This window comes from Heterodontus francisci, chromosome 2 (genome assembly GCF_036365525.1).
Source record: "Heterodontus francisci isolate sHetFra1 chromosome 2, sHetFra1.hap1, whole genome shotgun sequence".
In the NCBI taxonomy this organism is placed as follows: Eukaryota; Metazoa; Chordata; class Chondrichthyes; order Heterodontiformes; family Heterodontidae; genus Heterodontus; species Heterodontus francisci.
Window position 1 is genome coordinate 71,762,697 of NC_090372.1, and position 26,524 is coordinate 71,789,220.

Below are 26,524 nucleotides of genomic sequence, written 5' to 3' on the forward strand. Positions count from 1 at the left end.
TTAGTGATTTCACTGAATTCTATGGAATTTACAGCAGAGAAAACATTCATTCAGCCCAATTGGTCTATGTTGGTGTTTACGCTGTGCACAAGCCTCCTCCCCACCTTACTTCATCGCACCAATTCAATTAATTCTTTGACCCCTGTGCAGTGGCCTTCAGTAGTGTAATGTTAACCTACACTGCAGTGTCCAGCAAAGTCCTTTCCTGAATAATTTAGCAAACTACTGTGAACTTTTGGCATGCTTTTAATTTCATTTTTACATGTGAAGAAGTATGAAGAACAGATGTGGCACAAATGAGTTCTCAATATATTTGTGTTCAGATTGTATGAATAACTACAGCTACTGATTCTCATTAAATCACAAATTTTAAAGCAGTAATGAAACAGGGGATACATGCCTTAACACAAACACAAGTTGTTTAGCACTGCAGCTCTGACAGCTCCTAAAGTTTCTATCATTTGATTCTACTGCAGGAGTGGATCTGCTTTAGCAGAGCTGTATGGGACATCAGCCACTCTGGAGCACCATCATTTCAACCATGCTGTAATGATACTGCAGAGCGAGGTAAGCATAGCAAAAGCACTGACTCTAGGCAAACTTAGAAAAAAAAATCCCACTATTTGAAAGTGCAATATAAAGCAGGGAAAGGGTATCAGTTTTTAATAAACATGGTTGCTGAGCTGCAAAATATCATGGTTTATAAATTATACTTTTATGCATTTATAGCATGAGAATTTATGGGTGGTAATTATTAAGCCTAACTTTAATATCAAATATATATGCATGACTGCCCATTCTCAGCAAAAGCCTAGGAAAGCTGGGGTTTTATTACAAATGAAAGTTTATGCTTACGAGGATTCTTTAACAGGAATCAAGTTGATTAGTGCCACACAATTGGTTTGTTATCCAATAATTTATGCCATCATAATTTTTAGCAAAGCACGGTATCAGATGAATTGTTATCCCCATATACCAGCAATCTTTATTCATGTATGAAACAGTGATACAGGTTCTAAACCATTACTTCTTACAAGTTGTAATTTAAATATATTTCTTCTTATTGAAATCCATGTGCAGGTTTAACTAGTAGGAAGCATTCACTGGCACACAAAACTTTACTTCCATCTTTACAGTCACAACCATTTTCCATTCACGCTTGCTGGAATTTGAGAAGGGCTTATTAAAAATAAAAAAAAATTATCCAGGATCACTTGGGAGCTCCCAAACACGAACACATGGCAATATATTTAAATTCAAAATTGGTGAGATGGTTCTCCGTTTTCAACAGTTTATCTAATTTATCTAATGAGCTCGCCAGAAACCAATAAGTTGGAAATCTGCAATGTTGTCAGCAAATAAAGTGTACACTTGCATGGATGACAGTTTTAATTTATTCGTTAGGTTTACTGGGGGATTTTACTTGGTACTGAAATATCAGTCCTTTACTCCCAATCTTATTAGTTGTGTACACATAGACTCTGAATTTCTATCAGGTTCTCCGGATCTCATGTCATAACTTCAGCTGTTTAAAATAAACACTGTGGAATCGTGATAAATATCCTACTTTAGATACTTCTGCCTTTTCCCCAGGAATTCCACAAATTCACAAGGGAAAAACCTTGTGGAAATTCTAGGTGATTATGTATTCGAACTTGAGGTCTTTCTGTTCATCCACACTATTCATTAATTGCATATTCCCATTCCTTGTTCTTTCTCCAAAATATGTCATGTCACATTTATCCACATTAAACTGCATCTGCCACATCTTTGTTCTTTCTGCTAACTATGTCATCCAGAAGACTCCTCGTCCTTCAACCTGTGTGTCAAATCTCCTACTTTTGTGGCGTCAGCAAATTTGAGACTGTTTCCTCTGTCCAAGTCCAAATCATCCATATAAAGTGATCCCTGAGGTACACCACTTCTAACCCTTCTTCAAGCCAAGCAATTCAACCCAATTACCCCAACTTTTACTTTCCTGCTTGTTAACCAACCTTCTCTCCATGCTGTCATATTTTCATTTGGGTACGTGCCTAATTTTTTCCAACAAGCATGTTGAGACATCTTTCTTCCTTTAGCCTTTTCTGCAGTGAGCAATTCCTCATCTTCATGATTTCAATCATCATCCCAGTTCCTTTTGCCTTCTCTCTACTGAGTTCACTGTCCTGCCTTCACGAAACTTCTCCAAACATATAATCTCTCCTACCCATAATCATGACCATCTCCTCAATCTTACCATCTCCTATGGCTTCTGTGCTCCCACTGTCTTGATCATTGGCAAGGCCATCTCTGACAATATCCTTGCATCTATCCCTTTCCAACTCTACTTCCTTCTACATCTTCCCCTGGGGGAAAAAATCTCCTCCAGGTCACTTACACTGTCACTTTCAAACTCCTAACTGCCAGTCTTTAACCTGCCATTTGCTATGGTAGCTCCACAGCTGTTGATTTTCCCGATCACTGCACCACCATCATCTTTGATGTCCTTGTCCCCAACTAGTCACCATTTCCCATCCCAGTCATTCCTTCTGGTGTGACCCCCATCTTTGCTGCATCATGTCTAAGTTTAGACCTTTCGGGTACTTAGCAATCCATCACCTAATTTGCTTGGACTGCATCAAACTCTACTGGGCCTCACTTTCCTCTGCTCAACACATCAATTATTCTAGGACCATCGGAGAGAGCAAAGATAAGATACGGCTTCCTTTCTCCATTACTATCTCTTTAAATGCCTTTAGCCTGTCTCTTCCACCCTCACCTCCAAAAACAAATGCGAGGAGCTCATGGACTTTTTTGCCACTAAGCCTGGAGACCATTTATTCAGTTGCACCTGCTGCTTTTCTCTCTACCCCTTGCCCAAGGCAACCTGTCTCCAAGCCTCTACCTACCCGAGCCCTGGACCCCAATCTTCCACTAGTCTCTCTCCCATCTCCACACCACTGCCATCCCCACCACCACCCATGCTTTCTACAAGTTGATCTTGTCCATGGAATCAAAATGCATACTCCACCAGTTTAGTTGAAATGGAATTGAAGATCACTTAATTATCCTTCCTAATTCTCATGCTAATTGACATTGTTAACTGGTTCATCTCTCAAGCACTGTCCTAATCACTTACAAAAATGTTATCACCCCCTCATTAAAAACCCAACCTTGGCCCCTCTGTCCATGCAAACTACCATCCCCATCTCCAACCTCCCTTTCCTCTCCAAAATCCTTAAACATGTTGTTGTCTCCCAAATTCAAGCTCATCTCTTCTGCAAGTCACCGTTTCCTTCCCTTAACCTTCCACCTCCTTCAAGACCGTTTGACCAAATATTGCTTGCCTATCCTAATTGGTGATGTTTAATGAAGCATATTGGAATGTTTTGCAATATTAAAGCTATATAAATGTAAATTGCTGTTATCAAATAGCTTCTGACAGTCTGAATGGATTACTGCTGATTTCCCTTTTTCTATACAATTAGTCATATCTTCCAAAACTCTATGAAATTTGTCACAAAAATCCATGCTGGATCTTCACAGATTTCTAAATGATTCATTGTATTTAGAAATTAGAATTCTAATAGTTTGCGCAGAACAATGAATTCAGAGCAAGTAACCTACCTGTCTCTAACAACTTCCATGCAGAGTTTCAGTTTTGTGAGATTTAAGATGTCAGAGGTTTGACATTCCTGCACCTATTGCAGTCTCCCAAGGACTGTCCTGTCCTTCAAAAAGAAAGCAAAAAATGATGGTTACCTTTAGTTACCATTACATGGGAAAATCCATGGTGTCAGCAAAAAGGTGTGATGAGAAGTGCATGCACCAAGCAATTTGATTCTATGTGACGCTTTTAATGAAGTGAATGCACATAAGGCTGTAAGTGAAGGCCCATTGTCATTGAGAGACGATAGTGTAAAGGGCATTGCTTTTGTCCTAGGCATTGATGGTAAACGTTTCAAACACTTAACACAATATGAGAGAAATCACTGTAAGTGGCAGACATTTTTAGCACAGTGCATTCTTGGCCCCTTTTACCATGCCTGACCTGATACGGTCATTAAACATGTTCAGCCATTGAGAGACCATGCTTGTGGCATTAGAATTAACTGTTATTCTTTTTTATTACTTCAATGTAAATTCATTTTGCTGGATATCTAACCCTTGAAGCTGCTGTATATTAAGTGAGTGGATCCACACAGAAACAAGGATCAGTGCGGATTGGCTTTGATGGGTTGGGAGGAAGAATCAAATTTATTGAACCTACTAAAATGACTGAAATCTGGCCACTGCCATTGAAGGCAAAGAGGAAGAAAGTGTCATGAACAACTGTCAGTACATCCATCTGCAACCAGCCCAAACTGGAGAATTTCCTTATTTGATTTCAACCTGATTCCCGAACTTCATAAATGCAGTGCTATTTTGAACTGAATACTGGGTTTGCAGTAGTATGTTAATGTTGATACCACTGACTAAACCCATCCTGGAAGAGTGCAGCTGGCCTGCATCATGTGACATAGCAGGAACCAAACATACAACAAGGTTGTCAATGTGACAAGTGACTAAAGTCAACGGTCCCAAGAGCAGAAAACCTTGTTCTTCATCACTGCAATTAAATTGTTTCAACAGCAGGCAGTCCACTGGTTTTAACCCTCGTCCTTGAATGCCTAAATCACATGGAATTACAAAGAGAAGGAAGCACCATGATATTAAATAAAACTACTGTTGGGTCGGGAGGCAAGGGACAATGATTTTCCTCTTGTGGGTGAGTCCAGAGCTATGGGGTACTGTTTGAAAATTAGGGGGTCACCTTTTTAGAACAGAGTCAAGGAGAATTTTTTTCTCTCAGAGGGTTGTGCGACTTTAAATTCTCTGCCTCAGAAGGGGGTGGAGAAGGATCATTGAATATTTTTAAGGCGGAGGTAGATAGATTCTTGTTAGGCAAGGGAATCAAAGATTATCAGGGGTAGATGGGAGTGTGCAATTCGAGACAGAAACAGATCAGCCATGATCTTATTAAATGGTGGAGCAGGCTCGATGGGCCTGGATCAAAAGTTTAAGAGAATGTGATCCTTTTTAACTAGAGGGCTAGACTATAAAAGGGGGGGAAGTTTTGCTACAGCTATTCATTACCATCATTAGAGCACATCTGGAGTACTTTGTACAGTTCTGGGCATCACAACTTAGAAAGGATATACTGCCTCTGCTCCTGTTTCGTATGATCGTATGGTAAAACTATGCCAGATAAATCTCAGCACAGGTAAGTGTGCGGGCAACCATTTTGGACCTAAATCGGATCAGTCAGAGTATGATTAAAATAATGAAAATCTAGGAACAGTGGAGGTTCCAAAGAGATTTAGGGGCCCCATGTACACAAATCTCTAAAATGTAGTAGTCAGGTGTAAAACAAAATCAAAAGTTTAAGAGAATGTTAGCCTTTTTAACTAGAGGGCTAGACTATAAAAGGGGGGAAGTTTTGCGACAGCTATTCATTGCCATCATTAGAGCACATCTGGAGTACTTTGTACAGTTCTGGGCATCACAACTTAGAAAGGATATATTGGCATTGGAAAGATTGCCACACAGATTCTCCAGAATGCGGTAAACCAAGGGTTAGAGTATGAGCTGAATTTACATAAACTAGGGTGGTGGTCACTGGAATAGAGAAGGGTATAGGATTTTGAAAGGAATTGATATGTTAGATAGATAGAAACACTTTTCGCTGGTGGGGGGAGTCTAGGACAAGGGGACATAACCTTAAAGTGAGAGCTAGGTCATTCAGGAGAGAAGCGAGGTAACGCTTTTTTATGCAAAGGGTGGTAAAAATATGGAACTCTGTTCTATTTCAGAAAGTCAATTGGTGAAGGAGAGAAAAATATCAGATTTTTACACACTTTTATACTTCTTTTACAGAATTACGCATTACAAGCTTACACCCCCTAATCCAACCACCACATATTTTCTGTGTCTATGTGTATGGACTGAAGTGAAACCCCAGTTAATGCCCACTACCTGCATACGATTAAACGCAATTTTATATAATTAACATTCTCGAACAAAAAGCTGGAGATGCTAGTCAATTAATAGTTTTAAATCTGAGATCAATAGCTTTTTGCAAGACAAGGGTATAAAATGATATGGAGTTAAGGCAGGTGGATGGGATTAAGATACAGATCAGCATTGATCTCATTGAATGGCAGAACAGTCTTGAGGGGTTGAATGGCCTAATCCTGTTCTTATGTTCCTAGTCCTTTAAATCCTGCAGCAGCACATTATTTTCTGCTCCCGATGAGAATTCCAGCTCGACAATAACTTGAATTTATATAGTGCCTTTAATGTCGAAAACATCACAAGGCACCTCACAGAGGCATAATCAAAAATATGGACACCAAGAAAGTGATACAATCAGTAGCATTCCCGATGCCTTCGGCAACTACTTCTTCCTGTTATTTGCAGCCTTTTCCTTCAAAAGAATTGAATTAAGTTAAAACTTCCACAGCTATACCCATGTGCCACGGTGCAACCCATAATCACTATGATAATGTGCATGCATCATGCAACTGTATTTTAATCAGGTGACTCCATTTAAGAATATGTCTGAAGAAACATGTATCGGTACCGGTACAAGGTGTACTCTGCTGCCTAATGGCCACCCATAGTAATCCTTCAAAATGCTACACCAGAAGGTGAGTAACAAAAGTAAGGGTGCCGTACATACTTGGGGCACCTAATTAATATCTTTGCCTGGTGGATCATTGCACTCTGGATGACCTGATGGGATCAGCAAAGTTCTTCTTAACCAGTTTCAAGATTCTCTGAATATTTGCCACTAAAAATTCAAGCATGAAGCTTTATGCCGTCTTTCCATACACGAAAAGATGATGCAGCAGGATCTTATGACAGCAATTTGCCTTGGCCCCTCGGTCCAAGCAGTGAGTCCACACTTGAACAGTCAGAGGTCATTGCTCCCTTGTTTACAGACAACCGGTAAAACTATAGCTCCAGGATGTTACCATGATGACTGTGCTCCCTTAAAAAAATGAGAAATTAATATATTATTGTGACCTTTAATTAAATTGGTGAATATATTTCAACAGTTTGTACCAATCCTGTAAATGCTAATGTCCTATTTACAGGAGTACGTTTGGGACCAAGTAGAGAGAAAGCAATGGCTCACATCTTGTCTTTGTTCCCTAAAATGCAAATGTGGTGAGTCAGTGACTGTTTTACATTCACATAAAAGAGAAAAAAAAATTATCCAGAATAATTAATGAACCCTGAGGCAATTGAACATTGCCAAACACCGGCCCAATAGAAAGCAGTTTTCATCATTAATGTATCATAAGCTATTCAGTGAAAGAAGATTAAAATATAAATCAGCTTCAATCTTCCATATCCATGGGGAACAACATGAAAAAGATCTGTGAGGAATTTTTAATAAATAATAATCCTCAAACTTTTTTTTCATCTGTGCACTTTAAAGTCCAAATACCAGACCCAGCTATAACCCTTGAAGCCTTTCCTCCTTTTATTTTTCTTTTGAACATTTTGGACTCTTAGTAACTTTGAAAAATAACACACAGGCGTCTTGAAGAAAATCTTTCAGGGCTGTGTAAAGTGTTGCAGTTTATTTAAATAGACAGTAAGTCTGCAAAAAAAAAAAGGACATGGAGGCATCCTGGGCAAGAAAGTCAACTTGTACCAGTTTCTAGTGTGAAATGATCAGCATGATCCAAATGCATGTCCAAAGACATCAGCGAGAATCCCAGCAAATTTGGCATTGGGCTTTATTTGAATGAAGCACGTGAACTGCGGATGCCAATCGATGCAGCTTGCTGGTCAGACTTTAGGAATTTTCTCTTATGCCAAGCCAGACTGCAAGTTGGCTCTGGGATGCAAAGCAGACGTGGGCAACCTGAATTGGCATCAGCCATACTACTGTTGCTCTTGGTCCCACAGCAATTAAACTTTTAAAATGTTTTCTGGCTGTTTCTTAAGCAGCCTCTCGTGCCTCCTTTAAGAGCTGCTGGTTAGAACTGTCAAGACCCAGAACAACTGAGGGCAGTTTCATCCGCAGCATACGCTCCACTTATCTGAGGGCAGTTTCAATTCGGATCCTGTATCTGTCGTTAGATCCCCAATTTGTAAATGCAAGGCATTGTAAATGCAAGTAGATTTCCAGGGAAGATCAGTGCAGTATTGTGTGACCCAAAATTGGTCCCTCCAACATTGATTTTACATTGAAAAAATGGGTGGAACGATGTTAACTTAGCCATGAAGCAGGTGGCTACTTTATATTGAAACCTGCCACTGCTCTAAAGCCCAGCCTCAGTTCAGAATTTCGTCGGTTACCATCTTAGAATTTTTGTGGAGCTGTACAATTGAGATATTCCAATTTGAGGATCGTACTTCCACACTTCTGAAACAACAATTAAAAATTATCACTATAATTTTAAATCAATTCAAGTCAATAGCACACTGTTGCTCTAATTCATCCATTCCGTACACCCCAGCACTGATTTCAATGGTGTTTGCAAGGTTAGTGGAAAAGTGCCGAATTTGCATGGCAGGAACGCAACACCACTGTAGGCACATTTCTGGCATTCCCCTTACACTCACAGCTGCTGGAATTGGAGGATGCATCAGATTGGGGTGGGGAGACCCCCTCAGACTGTTGTGTATCTCCTTCATTGGACCGTGATCCTCCATAGCCCCATACTGAGGTTGGTAGGCCTTATGTCATTAGACATACCAGCATCCAGTACTGTGCCAGGTCCCAAATGAGCCAGAAATTCCCAGCATAGGAAATCTCCAACCCTGTCCCCACTGCCTAATGACATTTGCCTTGTAAGGGGTGGGCTGAGTTTCCAAGGCAGGCCATAACATCCTGGAAGTGACAAACACCCACCACAATCAGGACCCTGGCATTTTCCAGTGGGTTTTGCTGGTCTCCTGCTTGTCACAACAGGATTCCAGCAGTGTACCATGAAAATTCAGAGTCAATATCTATAACATAGTGAGTTGTCTACCTGGAGCAAGCATAGTACATAATTGAAGAAATGTTAGAAGTTATATTGAAGGGACCAAGAAGGAGTAGAATGATGGTCGTCCCATGTAGGAGTAAATGACAGAGAGTTACAATACTGGTTCTTGATGAAGATTAACTTCCAATCTTGGCAAAGAAAGAGACTTCACCAAGAAAATTGAGGATGTAAGTCTGGTGCATAGATAAGAGTGCACCTTCATAACCACCAGGGAAACCTTGCAGAATAAAAAGGACTGGTACAGGAGCGACGGGCTGCATTTAAACCAAGCAGGAACAAAGAGACTTGAGAACAACTTTGCAGCAGCAATTGAGAATTATTTAAACTTAAAAGGTGAGAATGGGAAGGGAAGGGAAAATAATAATTGCAGTTTAGACTGATCTCAGGGTACAAAATTATCAATGGATGGGAGACTGACATAAAAAGAACTGGAGCCCAGGAATAGGCAGACGCTGGGGATCATCAAAGGAGATAGAGCAAGACGTATCTACATGAATGCTAGAAGCATATAAATAAATGCAAGAACTGCTGTTGTAGCAGTAAGGAACTACAATGTAGTGGGAATGATAGAAACATGCCAGAGGGTGCAAACAAATTTATTATTCCAGGCTATGGAGTGTATACAAAAGATCGACCAGATAGAAAAGGAGATGGTGTAACCCTATATGTATGCCAGGCTCACCAGAGAGATAAATGAAGTTGATCCTGTGCAAGTGGCCACCTACAAAATGAACTACTCTAGTAAGACATCCCTCTCTAATATTACAAAATCTAAGCTTAGATATGCCACAAACCACCATGATAGCATAAGAAGTAGGGCAATTTTCTCTAAGAGGAGATAAGAAGAATATATGAGAACTAGTCAGTTATTTTAATAGAAGACTTGAATAAGCCAAATATACACTGGGAAAAAACTAGTTTAGAAACACAGAGCGGAATTTTCATGATAAACATGAACAGAGAACTGGTCATTTATTATACACCCCACCCAATTCTCATTTTCATTGATTTCAAGGAAAGTCAGGCAGGGTCTACAACTGGTGACTGATCTGCAGCTGCCATTTTATTGCTCGTCCAAAGTAAAAATAATGCTCAATGCTGGTTCAAGTAATGCATGACTGCTTCATGATAAAATACATTAAGCAAGCTGCGAAAGGTAATGTTCATCACTGGTAATTGTGAGTGACCCAGACAATGTGCAGGAAAGAGAAATCATAGCATCCCTGGGCAAACCAGTTAACAATACCTAAAACCAGCAGTCAGGTATATAACACTAACAGGGTTAAATTCAAAGAAATAAAGGCACTACGAAAGCAAACAAATTGGGAGTTCTTCAGCAACACTTCAGTAAAGGTCAAATGAGACACACTTAAAGGTACAATACTGAACATGGAGCATAAATACATTGCTAAAACAAATAATCTCAGCTTAAACGTAACCTAATTGGGTTATTAAACAAATTGGAAGTGAAATAAGGAGGGAAGATGACTTCTACAAAACTTGCAGGGATAAAGGGGAAGGAGTTTATTGGAATAGTGGAAAATGTACAAATATGATAAAAGATTGATCAGAGAGACAAAGCGAGACTAGGAAGAGGCACAGCAGCAGAGGCTTATGACTACAGTAAAAAAGAAATCTAAGTACTTCAACAGCAAGAGGAAAGGTGCAAATTTTTTTTTATTTGTTCCTGGAATGTGGGCATTGCTGGCTAGGCCAGCATTTATTGCCCATCCCTAATTGCCCTTGAGAAGGTGGTGGTGAGCTGCCTTCTTGAACCGCTGTAGTCCATGTGAGGTAGGTATACCCACAGTGCTGTTATGAAGGGAGTTCCAGGATTTTGATCCAGCAACAGTGAAGGAACAGCGATATAGTTCCAAGACAGGATGGTGTGTGACTTGGAGAGGAACTTGCGGGTGGTGGTGTCCCATGCATTTGCTGCCATTGTCCTTCTAGTTGGTAAAGGTTGCGGGTTTGGAGGGTGCTGTCTAAGGAGCCTTGGTGCGTTGCTGCAGTGCATCTTGTACATGGTACACACTGCTGCCACTGTGCATCGGTGGTGGAGGGAGTGAATGTTTGTGAATGGGGTGCCAATCAAGCGGGCTACTTTGTCCTGGATGGTGTCGAGCTTCCTGAGTGTTGTTGGAGCTGCACCCATCCAGGCAAGTGGAGAGTGTTCCATCACACTCCTGAGTTCGCTTTGTAGATGGTGGACAGGCTTTGGAGAATCAGGAGGTGAGTTACTCACCACAGAATTCCTAGCCTCTGACCTGCTCTTGTAGCCATAGTATTTATATGGCTACTTCAGTTCAGTTTCTGGTCAGTGGTAACTCCAGGATGTTGATAGTGGGTGATTCAGTGATTGTAATGCCATTGAATATCAAGGGGAGATGGTTAGATTCTCTCTTGTTGGAGGTAGTCATTGCCTGGCACTTGTGTGGCGCGAATGTTACTTGTCACTTACCAGCCCAAGACTGGATATTGTCCAGGTCATGCTGCATTTCTACACGGACTGCTTCAGTATCTGAGGAGTTGCAAAAGGCGCTAAATATTGTGCAGTTATTAGCAACCATCCTCACTTCTGACCTCATGATTGAGAGAAGGTCATTGATGAAGCAACTAAAGATGGTTGGACCTAGGACACTACCCTGAGGAAATCCTGCAGTGATGTCCTGGAGCTGAGATAATTGACCTCCAACAACTACAATCGTCTTCCTTTGCACCAGGTAAAACTCTAACCAGAGGAGAGTTTTCCCCCTGATTCCCATTGACTCCAGTTTTACCAGGGCTCCTGGATGCCATACTCGGTCAAATGCTGCCTTGATGTCAATGGATCAAAAACTGCAGATGAGGACAAAATAGAGTCATTGAGTTATACAGCACAGAAGCGGACCCTTCGACCCATTCTGTCTGCCGGCCATCAAGCACCTATCTATTCTAACCCCAGTTTCCAGCGCACTTGGCCGTAGCCTTGTATGCTATGGTATTTCAAGTGCTCATCTAAATACTTCTTAAATGTTTTGAGGGTTCCTGCCTCTACCACCCCTTCAGGTAGTGTTTTCCAGATTCCAGCCACCCTCTGGGTGAAATTCTTTTGCCTCAAATCCCCTCTAAACCTCCTGCCCCTATCTTAAATCTATGCCGTCTGCCTATTGATCCCTCCGCTAAGGGAAAAAGTTTCTTCCTATCTAATCTATCAATGCCCCTTATAATTTTGTATAGCTCAATCAGGTCCCCCCCTCAGCCTTCTCTGCTGTAAAGAAAACAACCATAGTATTCCAGTCTATCTTCATAGCTGAAACGCTCCAGCCCAGGCAACATCCTGGTGAATCTACTCTGCACCCTCTCCAGTGCAAGCACATCTTTCCTATAGTGTGGTGACCAGAACTGTACACAGTACTCCAGCTGTGGCCTAACTGCCGTTTTATACAGCTCCATCATTACCTCCCTGCTCTTATATTATGTGCCTCGGCTTATAAAGGCAAGTATCCCATATGCCTTCCTAACCACTTTATCTACCTGTGCTGTTGCCTTCAGTGATCTATGGACAAGTACACCAAGGTCCCTCTGACCCTCTGTACTTCCTAGGGTCCTACCATCCATTGTATATTCCCTTGCCTTGTTAGTCCTCCCAAACTGCATCACCTCACACTTGTCAGGATTAAATTCCATTTGCCACTGCTCCACCCATCTTACCAGCCCATCTATATCATCCTGTAATCTAAGGCTTTCCTCCTCACTATTTATGACACCACCAACTTTCGTGTAATTTGCGAACTTATTGATCATACCTCCTATATTCACATCTAAATCATTAATGTACACTACAAACAGCAAGGGTCCCAGCACCAGTCTCTGCAGTACACCACTGGTCACAGGTTTCCACTCGCAAAAACAACCTCGACCATCACCCTCTGTCTCCTGCCACTGAGCCAATTTTGGATCCAATTTGCCTAAGTGCCCTGGATCTCATGGGATCTTACGTACTTAACCAATCTCCAATGTGGGACCTTATCAAAAGCCTTACCAGTAAATATTCTGAATGATTACTTTCCAAGTATTTACAGGGAAGATATAGGGATATAGTTAAAATTAATGAATATGATACAAATGGTATTAAATCCTAGAAAGGCTAAAAGATTTCAAGGCAAATAAATCCTCAGGCATAGCTAGCATTTATCCCAGAATGTTGAGAAAGACTAGGGAATGGACTTGTGAAGCAATGACAAGTGTCAGTGAGCACTGGGTGGTACCAATAGTTTTAAAACAGGCGAGCAGGCTTCTTGTATTCAAAAATTGGGACCTAACAGACATAAGCAAATACATTTGTTTAATATAATAGAATTAATTATCAGTAACAAAAACAACTTGCATTTATATAAGTATCTTTAATGTAGAAAAATATCCCAAGGCACTTCAAATAGGTAAGAAACAAAGTGGCGCTGAGAAAATGAGAAATATTAGGAAGGGTGATCAAAGTTTGCTCAAAGTTGTGGGTTTTATGGAGGGTTTTAAAGCAAGAGGGCAAGGGGGAGATGGATGGATAGTGAAGTTTAGGGAGGGTATTCGAGAATGTAAAGCATAGCCACCAAAGGCAAAATGAAGGAGAGCAATGCACAAGAGGCCAAAGTTGAAGCAGTGGAGAGTTTGGTGGAGGATAGTATTTGTAGGGCTGGAGGAGGTTACAGATATAGGGAGGACAAGGTCTTAGAATGATTTAAACACAAGGATCACTGGTGTTAACCCTCGTCCTTGAAAGCCTAAATCACATTGCATTACAAAGAGAAGGAAGCACCATGATATTAAATAAAACTACTGTTGCCGGGGGAGGGAGACAGTGAGTTTTCTCTTGTGGGTGAGTCCAGAACTAGGGGGCACTGTTTGAAAATTAGGGATCGCCCTTTTAGGACAGAGACGAGGAGAATTTTTTTCTCTGAGGGTTGTGCAACTTTGGAATTCTCTGCCTCAGCAGGTGGTGGAGGTGGGGGTCATTGAATATCTTTAAGGAGGAGGTAGATAGATTCTTGTTAGGCAAGGGAATCAACAGTTATCGGAGGTAGATGGGAGTGTGGAATTTGAGACAGAAACAGATCAGCCATGATCTTATTAAATGGCGGAGCAGACTCAACAGGCTGAATGGCCCAGATCTGTTCCTATTTCATATGGTCGTGTGAGAATTTTAAATTTGATGTTTGGAATAACTATGGCCAGTGTAGGTCAGCAAGGACAGGAGTGAAAGGTAATCAGGGCTTCATGTCGGATAGAATACAGCAGTTTATGAAAGCTGGAAGATGGGACGCTGGCCAGGAGAGCATTGAAATAGTCAAGCTTGAAGGCGACAAAAGTATAAGGATTTCTGTGGCAGACAGAGGCAAGTGATGTCACAGAGTTGGAAGTAGGCTGTCTTTGTGATGGGGAGGATATGGGATCGAAAATTTAGCTCGGAGTTGGACACTAAGGTTGCAGGTAGGAGTAACTTGAGGATTATTGGTACAATAAAAACCTAATAAACAGCAGACAACATGGATTCATAAGGGGAAGATTCTACCTGGCCAAAATCCTTGTCTTCTTCAAAGAAGTGACATCCCAAGCCGACTGTGGGAGACTTCATGACCTGCCATAGCTATATATCCTGTAGGCATTTGACAAAGTTCCACATGAAAGGCTATTATTTTAGACTCAAGACATTAGGTATTCCAGGCAAATCCTGGGAATGGAAAAATTATGGTGAGGGATAAAAAACAATAAGTACTCATTACAGGAGTTATATTGGGGTGGGGAAATCATATGTGAGGCCTTAGGTCTTGGTATTGGGATCACAACTTTTATATAGTTACCTGAATCCAGAAACTCAATTCACAGTGGCCAAAGATGTAGATCATGACAAACTATGGAAGGCAGTGGGATCAGAGGAGGCAGCTTAGAAATCACAGTGAATTAAAGGCAAGTGGAAGGATCAATGGCAGATGAAATTTAATGCAGGCAATTATAAATATCAGATATAGGTCTCTTTGGCTTTATTCATATCTATGTTAATGGTGTAGGAATAGCCAAGGATGAAATTGAAAATGCTCTTTGTTGGCTCAAAGCTGAACATGTCCAGAGCAGCAATAAATAAAGCCAATTGAATGTTGAACTACATAGCCAAAACAGTGGCACACAAGTCAGAGGAAAGCATGGCCTGACCACATCTGGAATGATGTGTCCATTTCTGGTTGTCAAGGCCTAAGGGATTCATTCAAGGCAGTAAAGAAGAGTCATGAGTCTGTTCCCTGGTGTAAATGGAAAGCCTGGAGAAACATAGATATTTCGACCGGGAAAAGATATGGGGAGAGAGCAGGAGAATGGGATTAGACTGAATGGTTCATGGTGAGTGCCAAATTGATGGGTCAAATGGCCTGTTTCTGTACTGCAACATTCTACACTTCACGCTTGATAGGAATGCCAGGCTGTGAGGTGCTCCATGATGCGTGTGATGTGTTGTGCTTTCGCATTCAATTTAGACATCTTTTGTATGCAATGGACAACTTTATTAAAGTCCCACCATCTGATTTATTTTCTGTAGACATTTAGACATGATGGATTGATAGATGGCCCTGTTTATTCAGCAAAAGTCTGCCTGAAAGTAGCCAGTGACTGAAGAAAATACTGCCAGCTCTCATGTTCAGTATTACTGTTAACTCAATGGAAGATGCAGTTGATATTTTCATTCACTTTGCAGTTCTGAACATTTTCACTCACGACATTTCTGCTTAATCCAAAAAGGCCTTAAATAGTTAGCACCAAGTAACTTCGCAGGGGCCTCAAGGCTGTAAGGCCATTAAAGATTCATTGTCAGTATCTTCCTACTGCTGTGCACCACCTGTTGCCTGACTAGTTTTAGTGGGTTGGGTTCCTGATTGCACTTTTGATAGTATATACTTTAATTTTATTTTGCCTACATATTACCAATGTTTAATGCTGGTATTTGTCATTAAAGGTGGCATGTGAACATTGTTTTCAATATTTCACCCCTCATTATGAGGTTAATTGTTAGTCACTGTAAACATTAGCAACACTCATTAGCATTGGAAACTCTGTACTGGTGATAAATATACCACATGCATATTTACGGATGAAAAATGTCTGTTAAATCAGCACAAACTTACTGCATATAGGAGAATTCAGGACAAACCATCGAGCTATGTACAGATAGTTACCTCATCCTACTAACATTTAGCAATAAGAACAGAAAGTGCTGGGGTAACTCAGCAGGTCAGGCAGCATCTGTGGAGAGAGAAGCAGAGTGAACGTTTCAGGCCTGTGACCTTTCATTTAGTAATAATGTTCAGTCAACAAATAAATTATGACTATCCTTTTTTCTCAGTTCATAGGTGCACTGCTAATGGGAGTAGTGAGCCACTGTGATCAGTTTGATCCCATGTGCTGAGTTTACTGATTTCAGAAACAACTGCAGTAGGGATGCTACAACTGGACCCAGGATAACTTGGTTAGGGAGGAGGGTAAATCAGCTACGGTTCCTACTTTGAATCAGATTCCAGCAAAAATAAGTTTATGTGAGTGTCAAATGGAGGAAGACTGGGGTTCCACTGCAATGCCTTGTTCAATTAAATAGCCTGCCAATACTCATCATCAAAGCTTGTCCATATAGAATGTCACTTTGCCTAAATACCAGAGCCTAGCACGGACATGTAGTACAGTACCTCAGCATGGCTAATTGCTTTTAGTGTTAGGCTTCCTCCTTGCCCACCCTTTAGTTAACTGGTATAGAGCTTTTGTTTTTGTCCCTTTCTGTCTTTAGTAATCTTATTACCTCGCAGATCAAGCCCGGCAGCCTGGCACAAATCAATTTCTAGGCCAGAGAACTCAAAATTCCACAAGCCTACAGTGTACCATCTGACAAGATATATATCTGCTTGTCTTAGTTGGTAATACTGTTGCTTCTGGGTCAGAAGATTGTAGGTGTGAACTCATAATCTATGCTTCAACTCCAGCGCAGTTCTGAGGGAATTCGAGAGTGTTGGAGCGGTCCTTTGGCAAGACTCTAAACTAAGGTCCCATCTGTTGTCTTATTGGCTCTTAACACAAATGTACCAAACTATGGTACATACTGTGACAATGATTTGTAAATAAACAATGGGTTCTTTATTGAAGAATAATAGGATTCTAGGAGAGCTCTTTAGTGCACGTCCTACCTGCTGAGTGACACTGCTCCAGCTACCGTATCACATGTTAACATGCATCACTTCCTGTGACGATGTATACTATTTACATATTCAGTAGTAAGTTACTCAGTACTAAAGCAACATCACAACACCATCTTCCTGTTCTGTTGGGATACTCCACTTTAGGCTGGAGTTCTGGCAGAGTGGGATCTTTTCCCATCCCTCCAGATCCACCCCGATCCCAACCCATTTCCTTGGTTTTGGGGTCATTCGCTTACAAGCTTGGATAGATTTCATGTTATTCACATTCCCTGAGTTCCCAATGATCTGAATACTCAAAAGATACCAGTGCTCAGGTCAGTGAAGGAGCAATTTGGCAACCACAGGGATTTCTCAGGCCTGGAATACTACAGAAGACCACAGTTAGACACATTGATTTGAGGCAGAATTTGAAAGTCGTTACGATTTTCAGCTAGTATCTATAGCTTCTCATCTGAGTGGCTTTCCAGCATTACATCTGGAATTATTGAAGTTAACTGACCCTGAATACTTTGATAGGGTCAAGAGCCAGGTCACTGGCGCACTCGGATTCTGGTTCCACTGCACTTACTGCAGCAGAGAGAAATCAAGACATTTCTGCCCTGATATCATTTAGACTTTTTTTAATTTTCAATTTTTACCTATTTCCCATCTTTAAAATTTATCAGTATTTTTCTTAACTGAATTTGCTGACCATTGCTATTTGCCCAAATTATATGACTCACAAATTTGCTTCTATGCACTTCTTTCACTTACACATGGAGCTAATGGGCTGAATTTTACAGACCCCACTGACTTCAGGGGGCGTGACGTGGAGGGGCTGGAAAATGCCTTCGGGAAAGGCCCGCACACACCCCGACGCCGGGAAGGCCTGGCCCCATATTGCCAACAGCAGCGAGGCCTCGTGGCGGCCCCCCCTGCCGCTCAACGACGGGAGCCCAATTTAAATATGCAAATGGCTACTTACCTTGCTGCATTATGTATCTTGCTGCAACTTCTCAAACACTTTCAAATATTCAGGTGAACGGGCGTCTCTCACATGCCTTCCCGTTCCCGACTGATAAAAGCCGGCAGGACAGAAGTTGCAATGCTTGGAGCCTGTGAAGCCTAGTGTTGTGAGATGGGTCTTAACTCTGTATTGGTCTAGGGAGGTGGGACGGGGATGGTATTACTAGGGGCACAACTCTGCAGGCATTTAGGGAGGTGGGAGGGGGAAGGTATTACCAGGGGCACAACTCTGCATTGGTCTAGGTTGGTGGGAGGGGGATGGTATTACCGGGGTCACAACTCTGCATTGGTCTAGGGAGGGGAATGGTATCACCGGGGTGTCATGGTCCTGTTGATTTTTTTCGGAACATGCAGTTTGCCTTTAAGGTTTGCAAGGGATCAGTACTGCTTTAAGAACCAGCAAACCTCAGGAGTTATAGGAAGGTACATTTTTGTTGCCTTAGAAACAGCCATTTGGAGACTGCGATTCAAAGGGTGCATTCTCGTTACCATAGATACAGCCACAGGGAGTGAATCTCATGTGATACATTTGTTACAATTTAGTTTTGAACTGGCTTTTAGTCGAAGACAGTTTGTTCTAACAGAGGCATACAGACACAGCTGCTGTTGGCACCTGAAGAAAGAGCTCTCAACCATTTAAACTGAGGGAAGAGGACTGTAGTCTGTTTATAATTACTATCTCTCAAAATTCTAAAAAAAAAGTCACGCCAAAACAGAGATCTCTGGTATTTTAAATTGAAGAAAGGGAAGTTAGACTGTGACAATCTTTTATCCTTCAAAACTCTAAAGTCAGATTGATTCTGTTGAAAGTGTTTGCAAGTCGTTAATTGTTGAAATCCGCTGGAGAAGGAAAGCAACATTCTGTGAGGACTTCAAGCAACATTGGACTGTAAATTTGCAAGGACTCTAATTTTTTCTATTTTAAATGTTGTTTATGTGTCCATTGTGTTTAAGAATTTAGTTCTTCTAATTAAAGAGTTAATTTGTTGATTTAAAGACACCTGGTTTGGTTAGCCTCATTTGGGGGTTAATAGATGGTACAATTTGGTTGGATCTTTCTTTAATTTGGAAAGTTTTAAATGATATGTTAGCTGATCTGTGGAGCGATGGGATTGAATTAACAGTGCGTTGATCCCACTACAATCAGAATTGTATATTTTGATTGGGGGCTTTGACTGGAGAAGTCGGTCGTAACAGGGGACAAAACTCTGCATTGGTCTAGGGTGGTGGGAGGGTGATGGTATTAATGGGGGCACAACTCTGCAGGGAGGTGTGGAAGTGGGGGTGGTATTACCGGGGGCACAACTCTGCAGGCATGTAGGGAGGTGGGAGGGGGATACGAACATACGAATTAGGAGCAGGAGTAGGTCACTCGGCACTTCGAGTCTGCTCCACCATTCAATAATCTTCCACCCCCAGTGCTTATCAAGAATCTATTTACCTCTGCCTTAAAAATATTCAAAGACTCTGATTCAACTGCCCTTTGAGGAAGAGAATTCCAAAGACTCTCGATCCTCTGAGAGAAAAAATTTCTCCTCGTCTGTTATGACCGAACGCTCCAGTCAAAGCCCCCAATCAAAATATACGATTCTGATTGTGGTGGGAGAAACGCACTGTTAATTCAATCCCGTCACTCCACAGATCGCCTAACATATCATTTAAAACTTTCCAAATTAAAGAAAGGCCCAGCCAAATTGGACCATCTATTAACCCCCGAATGAGGCTAACCAAACCAGGTGTCTTTAAATTAACAAATTAACTCTTTAATTAGAAGAACTAAATTCTTAAACACTATGAAGATATAAACAACATTTAAAATAGAAAAAATTAGAGTCCTTGCAAATTTACAGTCCAGTGTTGCTTGAAGTCCTCACAGGCATCCAATGTGAGAAAAAAGGTTCTTCCACAGTAGAACAGTCCATAGTCTAACTTCAGCAATAGGTGATGCTTTCCTTCTCTAGTGAATTTCAACAATTAACGACTTGCAAACACTTTCAATAGCATCAATCTGACTTTAGAGATTTTGAGGGTAAAAAGATTGTCACAATCTACCTTCCCTTCCTTCAGTTTAAATTTCCAGAGATCTCTGTTTTGGCTTGACTTTTTTTTTAGAATTTTGAGAGATAATAATTAAATAGACTAATATCCTCTTCCTTCAGTTTAAATGGTTGAGAGCTCTTTTTCCAGGTGCTGTCACCACAGCTGTTTGTGTGTCCTCTGTGTCTGTGTTCTGTTAGAACAAACTGTTTTCAACTAAAAAGCCAGTTCAAAATTGAATTGTAACAAATGTATCGCTTAATACCCACTCCCAGTGGCTGTATCTATGGTAATGAGAATGCACCCTTTGAATCGCAGTCTCCAATGTCTGTTTCTAGGGCAACGAAAATGCACCTTCCTATAACTCCTGAGGCTTGCTGGTTCTTAAAGCAGTACTGATCCTTTGCAAGCCTTAAAGGCAAACTGCATATTCCCCGGAGAAAAACTACAGGTCCATGACATCATCTCTGTCTTAAATGGGTGACCCCTTATTTTTAAACAGTGACCCTAGTTCTAGATTCTCCCACAAGGGGAAACATCCTTTCCACGTCCACCCTGTCAATACCCCTCAGGATCCTATATGTTTCAATCAAGTCGCCTCTTCTTCTTCTAAATTCCAGCGGATACAAGCCTTGCCTCTCCAACCTTTTCTTGAAATTTTAAAACTAACAGATGGTTGCGGATGGTATTACCGGGAGCACAACACGACAGCCATGTAGGGGGCACCGCAAACCCTCTCTCCATATATTGGGATACTCTGTGCCCTTGAATGTTTGTGGGAGTGAGGGAATAATGTCACTCCAGGAACCCTTTGTGTGGGATGGGTGCCATAAATGGTAGGTGGTTAAAGGTTATCTGGCCGGTGGACCAATCGATGGAACTGCAACAATCTGAATGTGGTCATGCTGCGGCACGCTTAGTGGAAGATACGATAGGCAATGCCATGCCACACCACATAGTTGATACATGAAAGCACCATGATGTAACAATCAACATATTCTTTGCCCTGTTACTTGCCTTTGAAGTAGTGAAGGAACCGAGTTTAATTGCAACTTGGAGATGGGGGTGGTGCACCCTTGATCTGCTTGTCGTGAAGAGCCATATGCGCTGCAGGCAGAACCAAGAGGCAGGTGCAGCCCACATGGAAGCCCCTGGTCGTGTGCAACAGCAGCCCCCAAGGCAAACTCACCACGATAGAATGCTGCGCATCTACAGGTCCCGAATGACATACCTGCAGATGTCTGAGCGCTAGTATCAGACGCAACTGTGGATGTCGAGAGCGGAGGTGATGCATCTCTGTGCCCTGCTGAACGATGACATGCAGCTGATGGGCTTCGGTGGACATCCTATGCCTGTGGCCCTCAAGGTGACAGCGGCTGTAAACCTCTACGCCTCTGCATCATTTCAGGTACCCACCACGACCTTTGTGGGTGTTACACAGTCACCAGTGCACCGCTGCATCAAGGAGGTCACTGGACCCTGAGTGCCAGGCCCAGAGGGCCATCGGATTTGGCTTCATCGCGAGGTGCAAGAGGTCATAGACCACCCATGTGGCCATCAAGGCTCCCGCCGGGCGATCAGCTGCATAGCTCAACTAAAAGGGCTTGCACTCGCTCAACGTGCATCTAGTATGTCATCACCGGAAGCGTTTTATGCAAATCTGTGCCTGCTTTCCAGGCAGCTGCCATGACACCTTTACGTCTTTATCCTGCGTTTGTCCCAGGTGCCATTGCTGTTCACTGAACTGACTTACATTGAGGGGTGACTTCTTGGAGACAAGGGCTACCCCTTGCAGACATGGCTCCTGATGCTGGTGAGAAACCCCACCAGTGATGCAGAGGAGAGATATAAAGCCTGCCACAGTGCTACAAGAGCCACCATTGAGCAGGTGATCGATATGCTGAAAATGCTCTTCCGCTGCCTGGATTGATCAGGTGGTACCCTGCAGTATGAACCGGAAAGGGTAGCTCGTATTGTTGCTGTTTGCTGTGCTCTGCACAACTGTGCACTAAATAGGGGGGGATCTTGCAGGATGAGGAGTGACATGAGCAGGACTCCCCCTTGGACGATGAGGACTTGCAGCAGGAAAGGCACATGGAAGGACAGAGAGCATGCAGGGCGAGCAACGAGCAAGGGATGCAGGACAATGCCTTATTGATCCACGCCATAAAGCACACCATGTGCTCTGCACATCACACGCCACCCTCGATCACCTATTGTGCAGCAGTCCGCATCTGCAACATCTTTCTCTGCAGCATCGCTGGCAGCAGCAGAGTGAGCCATTGTCCATGTTACTGCATCCATGGAGACACACATAAGTACTACTGGCATGGCAATGATGTCATTGCATACAATGGCAGTTCTGAAAGGCCAATGATGTAATGGGAGGAAACACGATCAGTACATGCTGGCCCATTTCATTCACACAGTAAAAAGGACAGACATATGAGTGAAGAACATTTAGTGAGTTAACATTTTACATTGTAGTGTCACCCAGGCAGACCCATTTGTGTCGCGGTGTTTTTTGAAACGTTTGCGGATGCTCTTTTGCGGTGCCGCTTCTGTGCTAGCAGCCTGACTGGAGGAAGGCTGCTGATCAGAGTGCTCTTTGGCTGTGGATGACTCCGGCGGTCGTCCTCTGTGCGTATGAGGCCTGGAGGGCCCAGGCTTGCTGGGGGAATGCTGCGTCAGGTCAGAACTCTCCTCAGGCGTCGTGGCTGCTGGAGCTTGACTCAGCGGCGGACATTGGAAACACCTTGAGGGAGGACCTCAGATACGGCACACAAGCTTGCCTCCTCCATCTCAAGGCTGTTATGAACCTCGCTGTTCTTCCGAGCAGGACCAGGGGCAGGGGCAGTCTCCATGCCTCTGGTCCCTTTCTCGCCTTACCACTGCTGCATGGATGTAATGGCTGCAGCGAGGGATTGAAGGTCAGCACGAATCAATGGAATCTGGCTCTCCAGGAGGGCTGCTGTCCTCTCCATGGATGAAGCCGTGCGCTCAGATGCCGGGGACATGGCAGCTGTCATGGCCTGGATGGACTCCCCCATCATGCACACAAGGCTGCGCACGGCCTGTGGCATCTCCACCAGATGTTGCCATGACTGCTGCTGCAGCTCCAGCATGCCCTGTGCTGTCGACAACAGAGGATCATCATTAGCCTCGGGCTCAGCATAGGCCTGGCCACCCACAGCCCTCCGACTGTCAGGGGCCTCAGCTGTCTCAGCTTCAGTCAGCTGCTCGGGGGCATGTACAGTGCTTTCGCCAGCTTGTGACCCACACTCTAAGGCCGATCGGATTCCAACCCAAGTGACTGTAACTGCGCTGGTGGAATGTGCGGGAGTGTCATGGGCTTTTGCGTCCTCTAAGGATGTCTCTTCCTCAGAGGTGCGAGAGGAGACCTGGGCCGGTGGGTTGGATCCGGAGCGTTGACCTGCAAGATACAATCTAAACAGCATACTGTCAGTCTTTATGGTGCGCATGTAACGATTATGACAGCATTGTCTCAAACAATAAGATTTTCATAGTGATCATTGTGCATATCAAATGGCTGTCTGTTCACCCAGGACTCTGAGCTCAACCTCACCAACGGAATGTTGCACATGGATTTCTGTGAGTTCCGTGGCCTCCTCCTCAGCCTGTGTAAGTGGGCGTACATCTGGGACTCCTACTCCACTCCTGTTTGCCTCACGGGCGTTGTGGGCCCTCTTTGCCTGGAGGAGCAAGGAAGCAGAGATTGAGCATTGCAAAGCAACAACACAACACATGTTACAACAGGGGTGCTGGGCGCAAAGGTGGGGAAGGCTCAGTCTGCAGTACTAGGTGAGCCACTCATGTAGGTGCCATGCTCTGAGCAGCAGACAAGGGTGAGTTCTTTCATACATGCAGCCATTCATGTAATGTCATTCCTCCCTGCCCGACCTCCCTGTCTTTGGCATGGCAGTGGCACACATGTGCTACTCTGTGTGGGGACACCCAGGTTCAGCAGAGCCATGCAACAAAGTGCCACTTCCCTTTGCGGAGCGCAAGAGATCGTTCACCCTCTTGCGGCACTGCACCCAGTCCTGGTGAATGGCCCACAGCTACTAACCTCCTCTGCCACCTCCACTCAGGCTTACTTGGTCAGGCAGGAGGGTCTCTTACCATCGCTGGGGAAAAAGTCCTCCCGCCTTGCCCGCACAGCCTGCAGGAGACTGAGCAGGGAGGCGTCGCTGAACTGTGGGGCCACCCTGGATCGCGCCTCTGACATCTTCTGGAAGTCACAGGATGTTGTTGGCAAGACGTTTCTGTGCCTTCATTGTTGTGCAGCAGCAAACAGAATGGTTTTATTTCAGGTTTTCACTGAATGTAGGGCTGGCTGCTGTTTAAATATGGTGCCAGGACCTGCTTTCCTGTCAGTTTATGGCGGTGTCAAGCCCGCCCCCTTCACGTCATTGTGGGGGTGGGGAGGGTGGCAGCGCGACACAGGCATGTTAATGAGTCACCGGGCATATGAAATCCAGCCCAATATCTGATATAAAATGTCAGGAGTATTTTTCCTCAAATCCTATCTCGAGCACCATAAAGATTGTATCAGACAAATACAATAAAATAGCTTCCAACTTATAAAATCATTTAAAAAAAAACAAATTAATTAAATAAATGTGCAAAGGTTTTTGCAGAGTTCTTGTAGCACTGAATTTCCTACCTGAATTTCACCTTTAAAAATGTAGCATTTATTTTTCCACTGGCTTTAATTTGGATACAATTTTTTTTTAATCCCCAGGAATAGCTGCTTCGACCTTTTATGGACTTGCATTAAGCTACTGTACCTTTCCCTTAATTTTAGGGACACAACATTTTTGCCAACCTTTCATCCAAGGACTACAGCGATTTGATGCAATTGCTAAAACAAGCTATCCTGTCCACTGACCTCATGCTTTATTTTGAGTAAGTGTTTCCATTACAGATTAATTACAACACAGATTTTCCATTTAACTTTATTATTGTTAATGTTCAAAAGGTAATGCTGTTTAGTAAATGTACCATTTTGGCAATTTGACTCAATTGGTTACACTGTTATCTCTCAGTCAGAAGGTTCAAACCCTATTACAGGATTTGAGCATATAATCTAGGCTAACACTTCAATACAATATATGCTCCATTATTGGAAGTGCAGTCTTTTGGATGGGGTCGTAAACGGAGGTCCTGCTTATGCGGATTTAAAGATCCCATAGTACTATTCAAAGAAGAGCTGGGAATTCTCATGGTGTCATTCATGGTGTGAATCCATTATTCCTCCTTCAGCACCAAAACTTGGTTTAACTACCATGTTTTTCTACATAACAAAAGTGATATATCTTCAAAAATAATCCATCGGTTGTACTTTGGGATGTGATAAGGCACTGTATCAGTACAAGTTCTTTCTTTCTTCCTTCTTTGTATGTGTTTTGTGAAATGTAAACTTGTACATGTACAAAATGACCCATACATGTACAAAAATAGTGAGAACTGCTGACACTCAGAGCTATATCAGTACCTGTAATCCATACACAAACTCCCAACAGGAATTTTTAGTGTGGCAAGGTGATTTGCTCTGCAGATTTTCTTCCTCAAGCTACACTTAACAGTTATTTTAAAACTAAGCATTCATTGAATTAAAGTTACTGAGGAGATTAACAAGTTATTTGACCAAGTTTATTGCTGCACTATGCATGAACTTTATCAGATGTACTAATTGTAATGGGCTGGTTCAATTTGGTCTGTATTACTGGCCATTTGTATTTTTAGTATGTTAAAGTAAGCATTTTAAAACCTGTTTCATTTAATCAAATAATTAGCAGATTGCTCATATATCAACATTTATTGCTGACTGAAGCTAATTAGATGCCAGCAGTTATATGGCATACTCAGTTGTTGGTTTGTTGGAATGTGCTAATTTCCCTGAGTGTAGTATATCAACCGTGCGCAGAATTGTAATGCTACATTGCTGCTCAGTACAGATACATTAAAATATTTCCTTTTTCTCATTTAAATGCAGGCAGCGCACAAAGTTCTTTGAGTATGTAATGTCTGGGGAACATAACTGGCGTCTTGAGAAGCGCAGGGAAATGTTGAGGTAACCCAGGATTCTGAAACAGTTTCATCTTTTGTTCATAACAGTATGTGATTGCAAAATTAACATGGCTATATAATTATGCTTTTATTGAAACTAATTTTCAATGAACTAAGCAACATGTCAAAGATTGAACAACATCGTGTTTGTTTTGCTAC

General features: G+C 42.5%; 1 protein-coding gene across 3 annotated transcripts in view; it reads left to right on the plus strand.

Moving 5' to 3' along the window:
* Nucleotides 1-26,524, plus strand: part of pde11al (phosphodiesterase 11a, like) — a 401,215-nt gene that overhangs the window by 322,218 nt on the left and 52,473 nt on the right. For all 3 annotated transcript variants that reach the window (XM_068058983.1, XM_068058992.1, XM_068059001.1), the window contains 3 exons: nt 477-567; nt 25,101-25,201; nt 26,292-26,369. In XM_068058983.1, the coding sequence (XP_067915084.1) occupies nt 477-567; nt 25,101-25,201; nt 26,292-26,369 (270 nt within the window). The remainder of the gene's footprint in view (nt 1-476; nt 568-25,100; nt 25,202-26,291; nt 26,370-26,524) is intronic.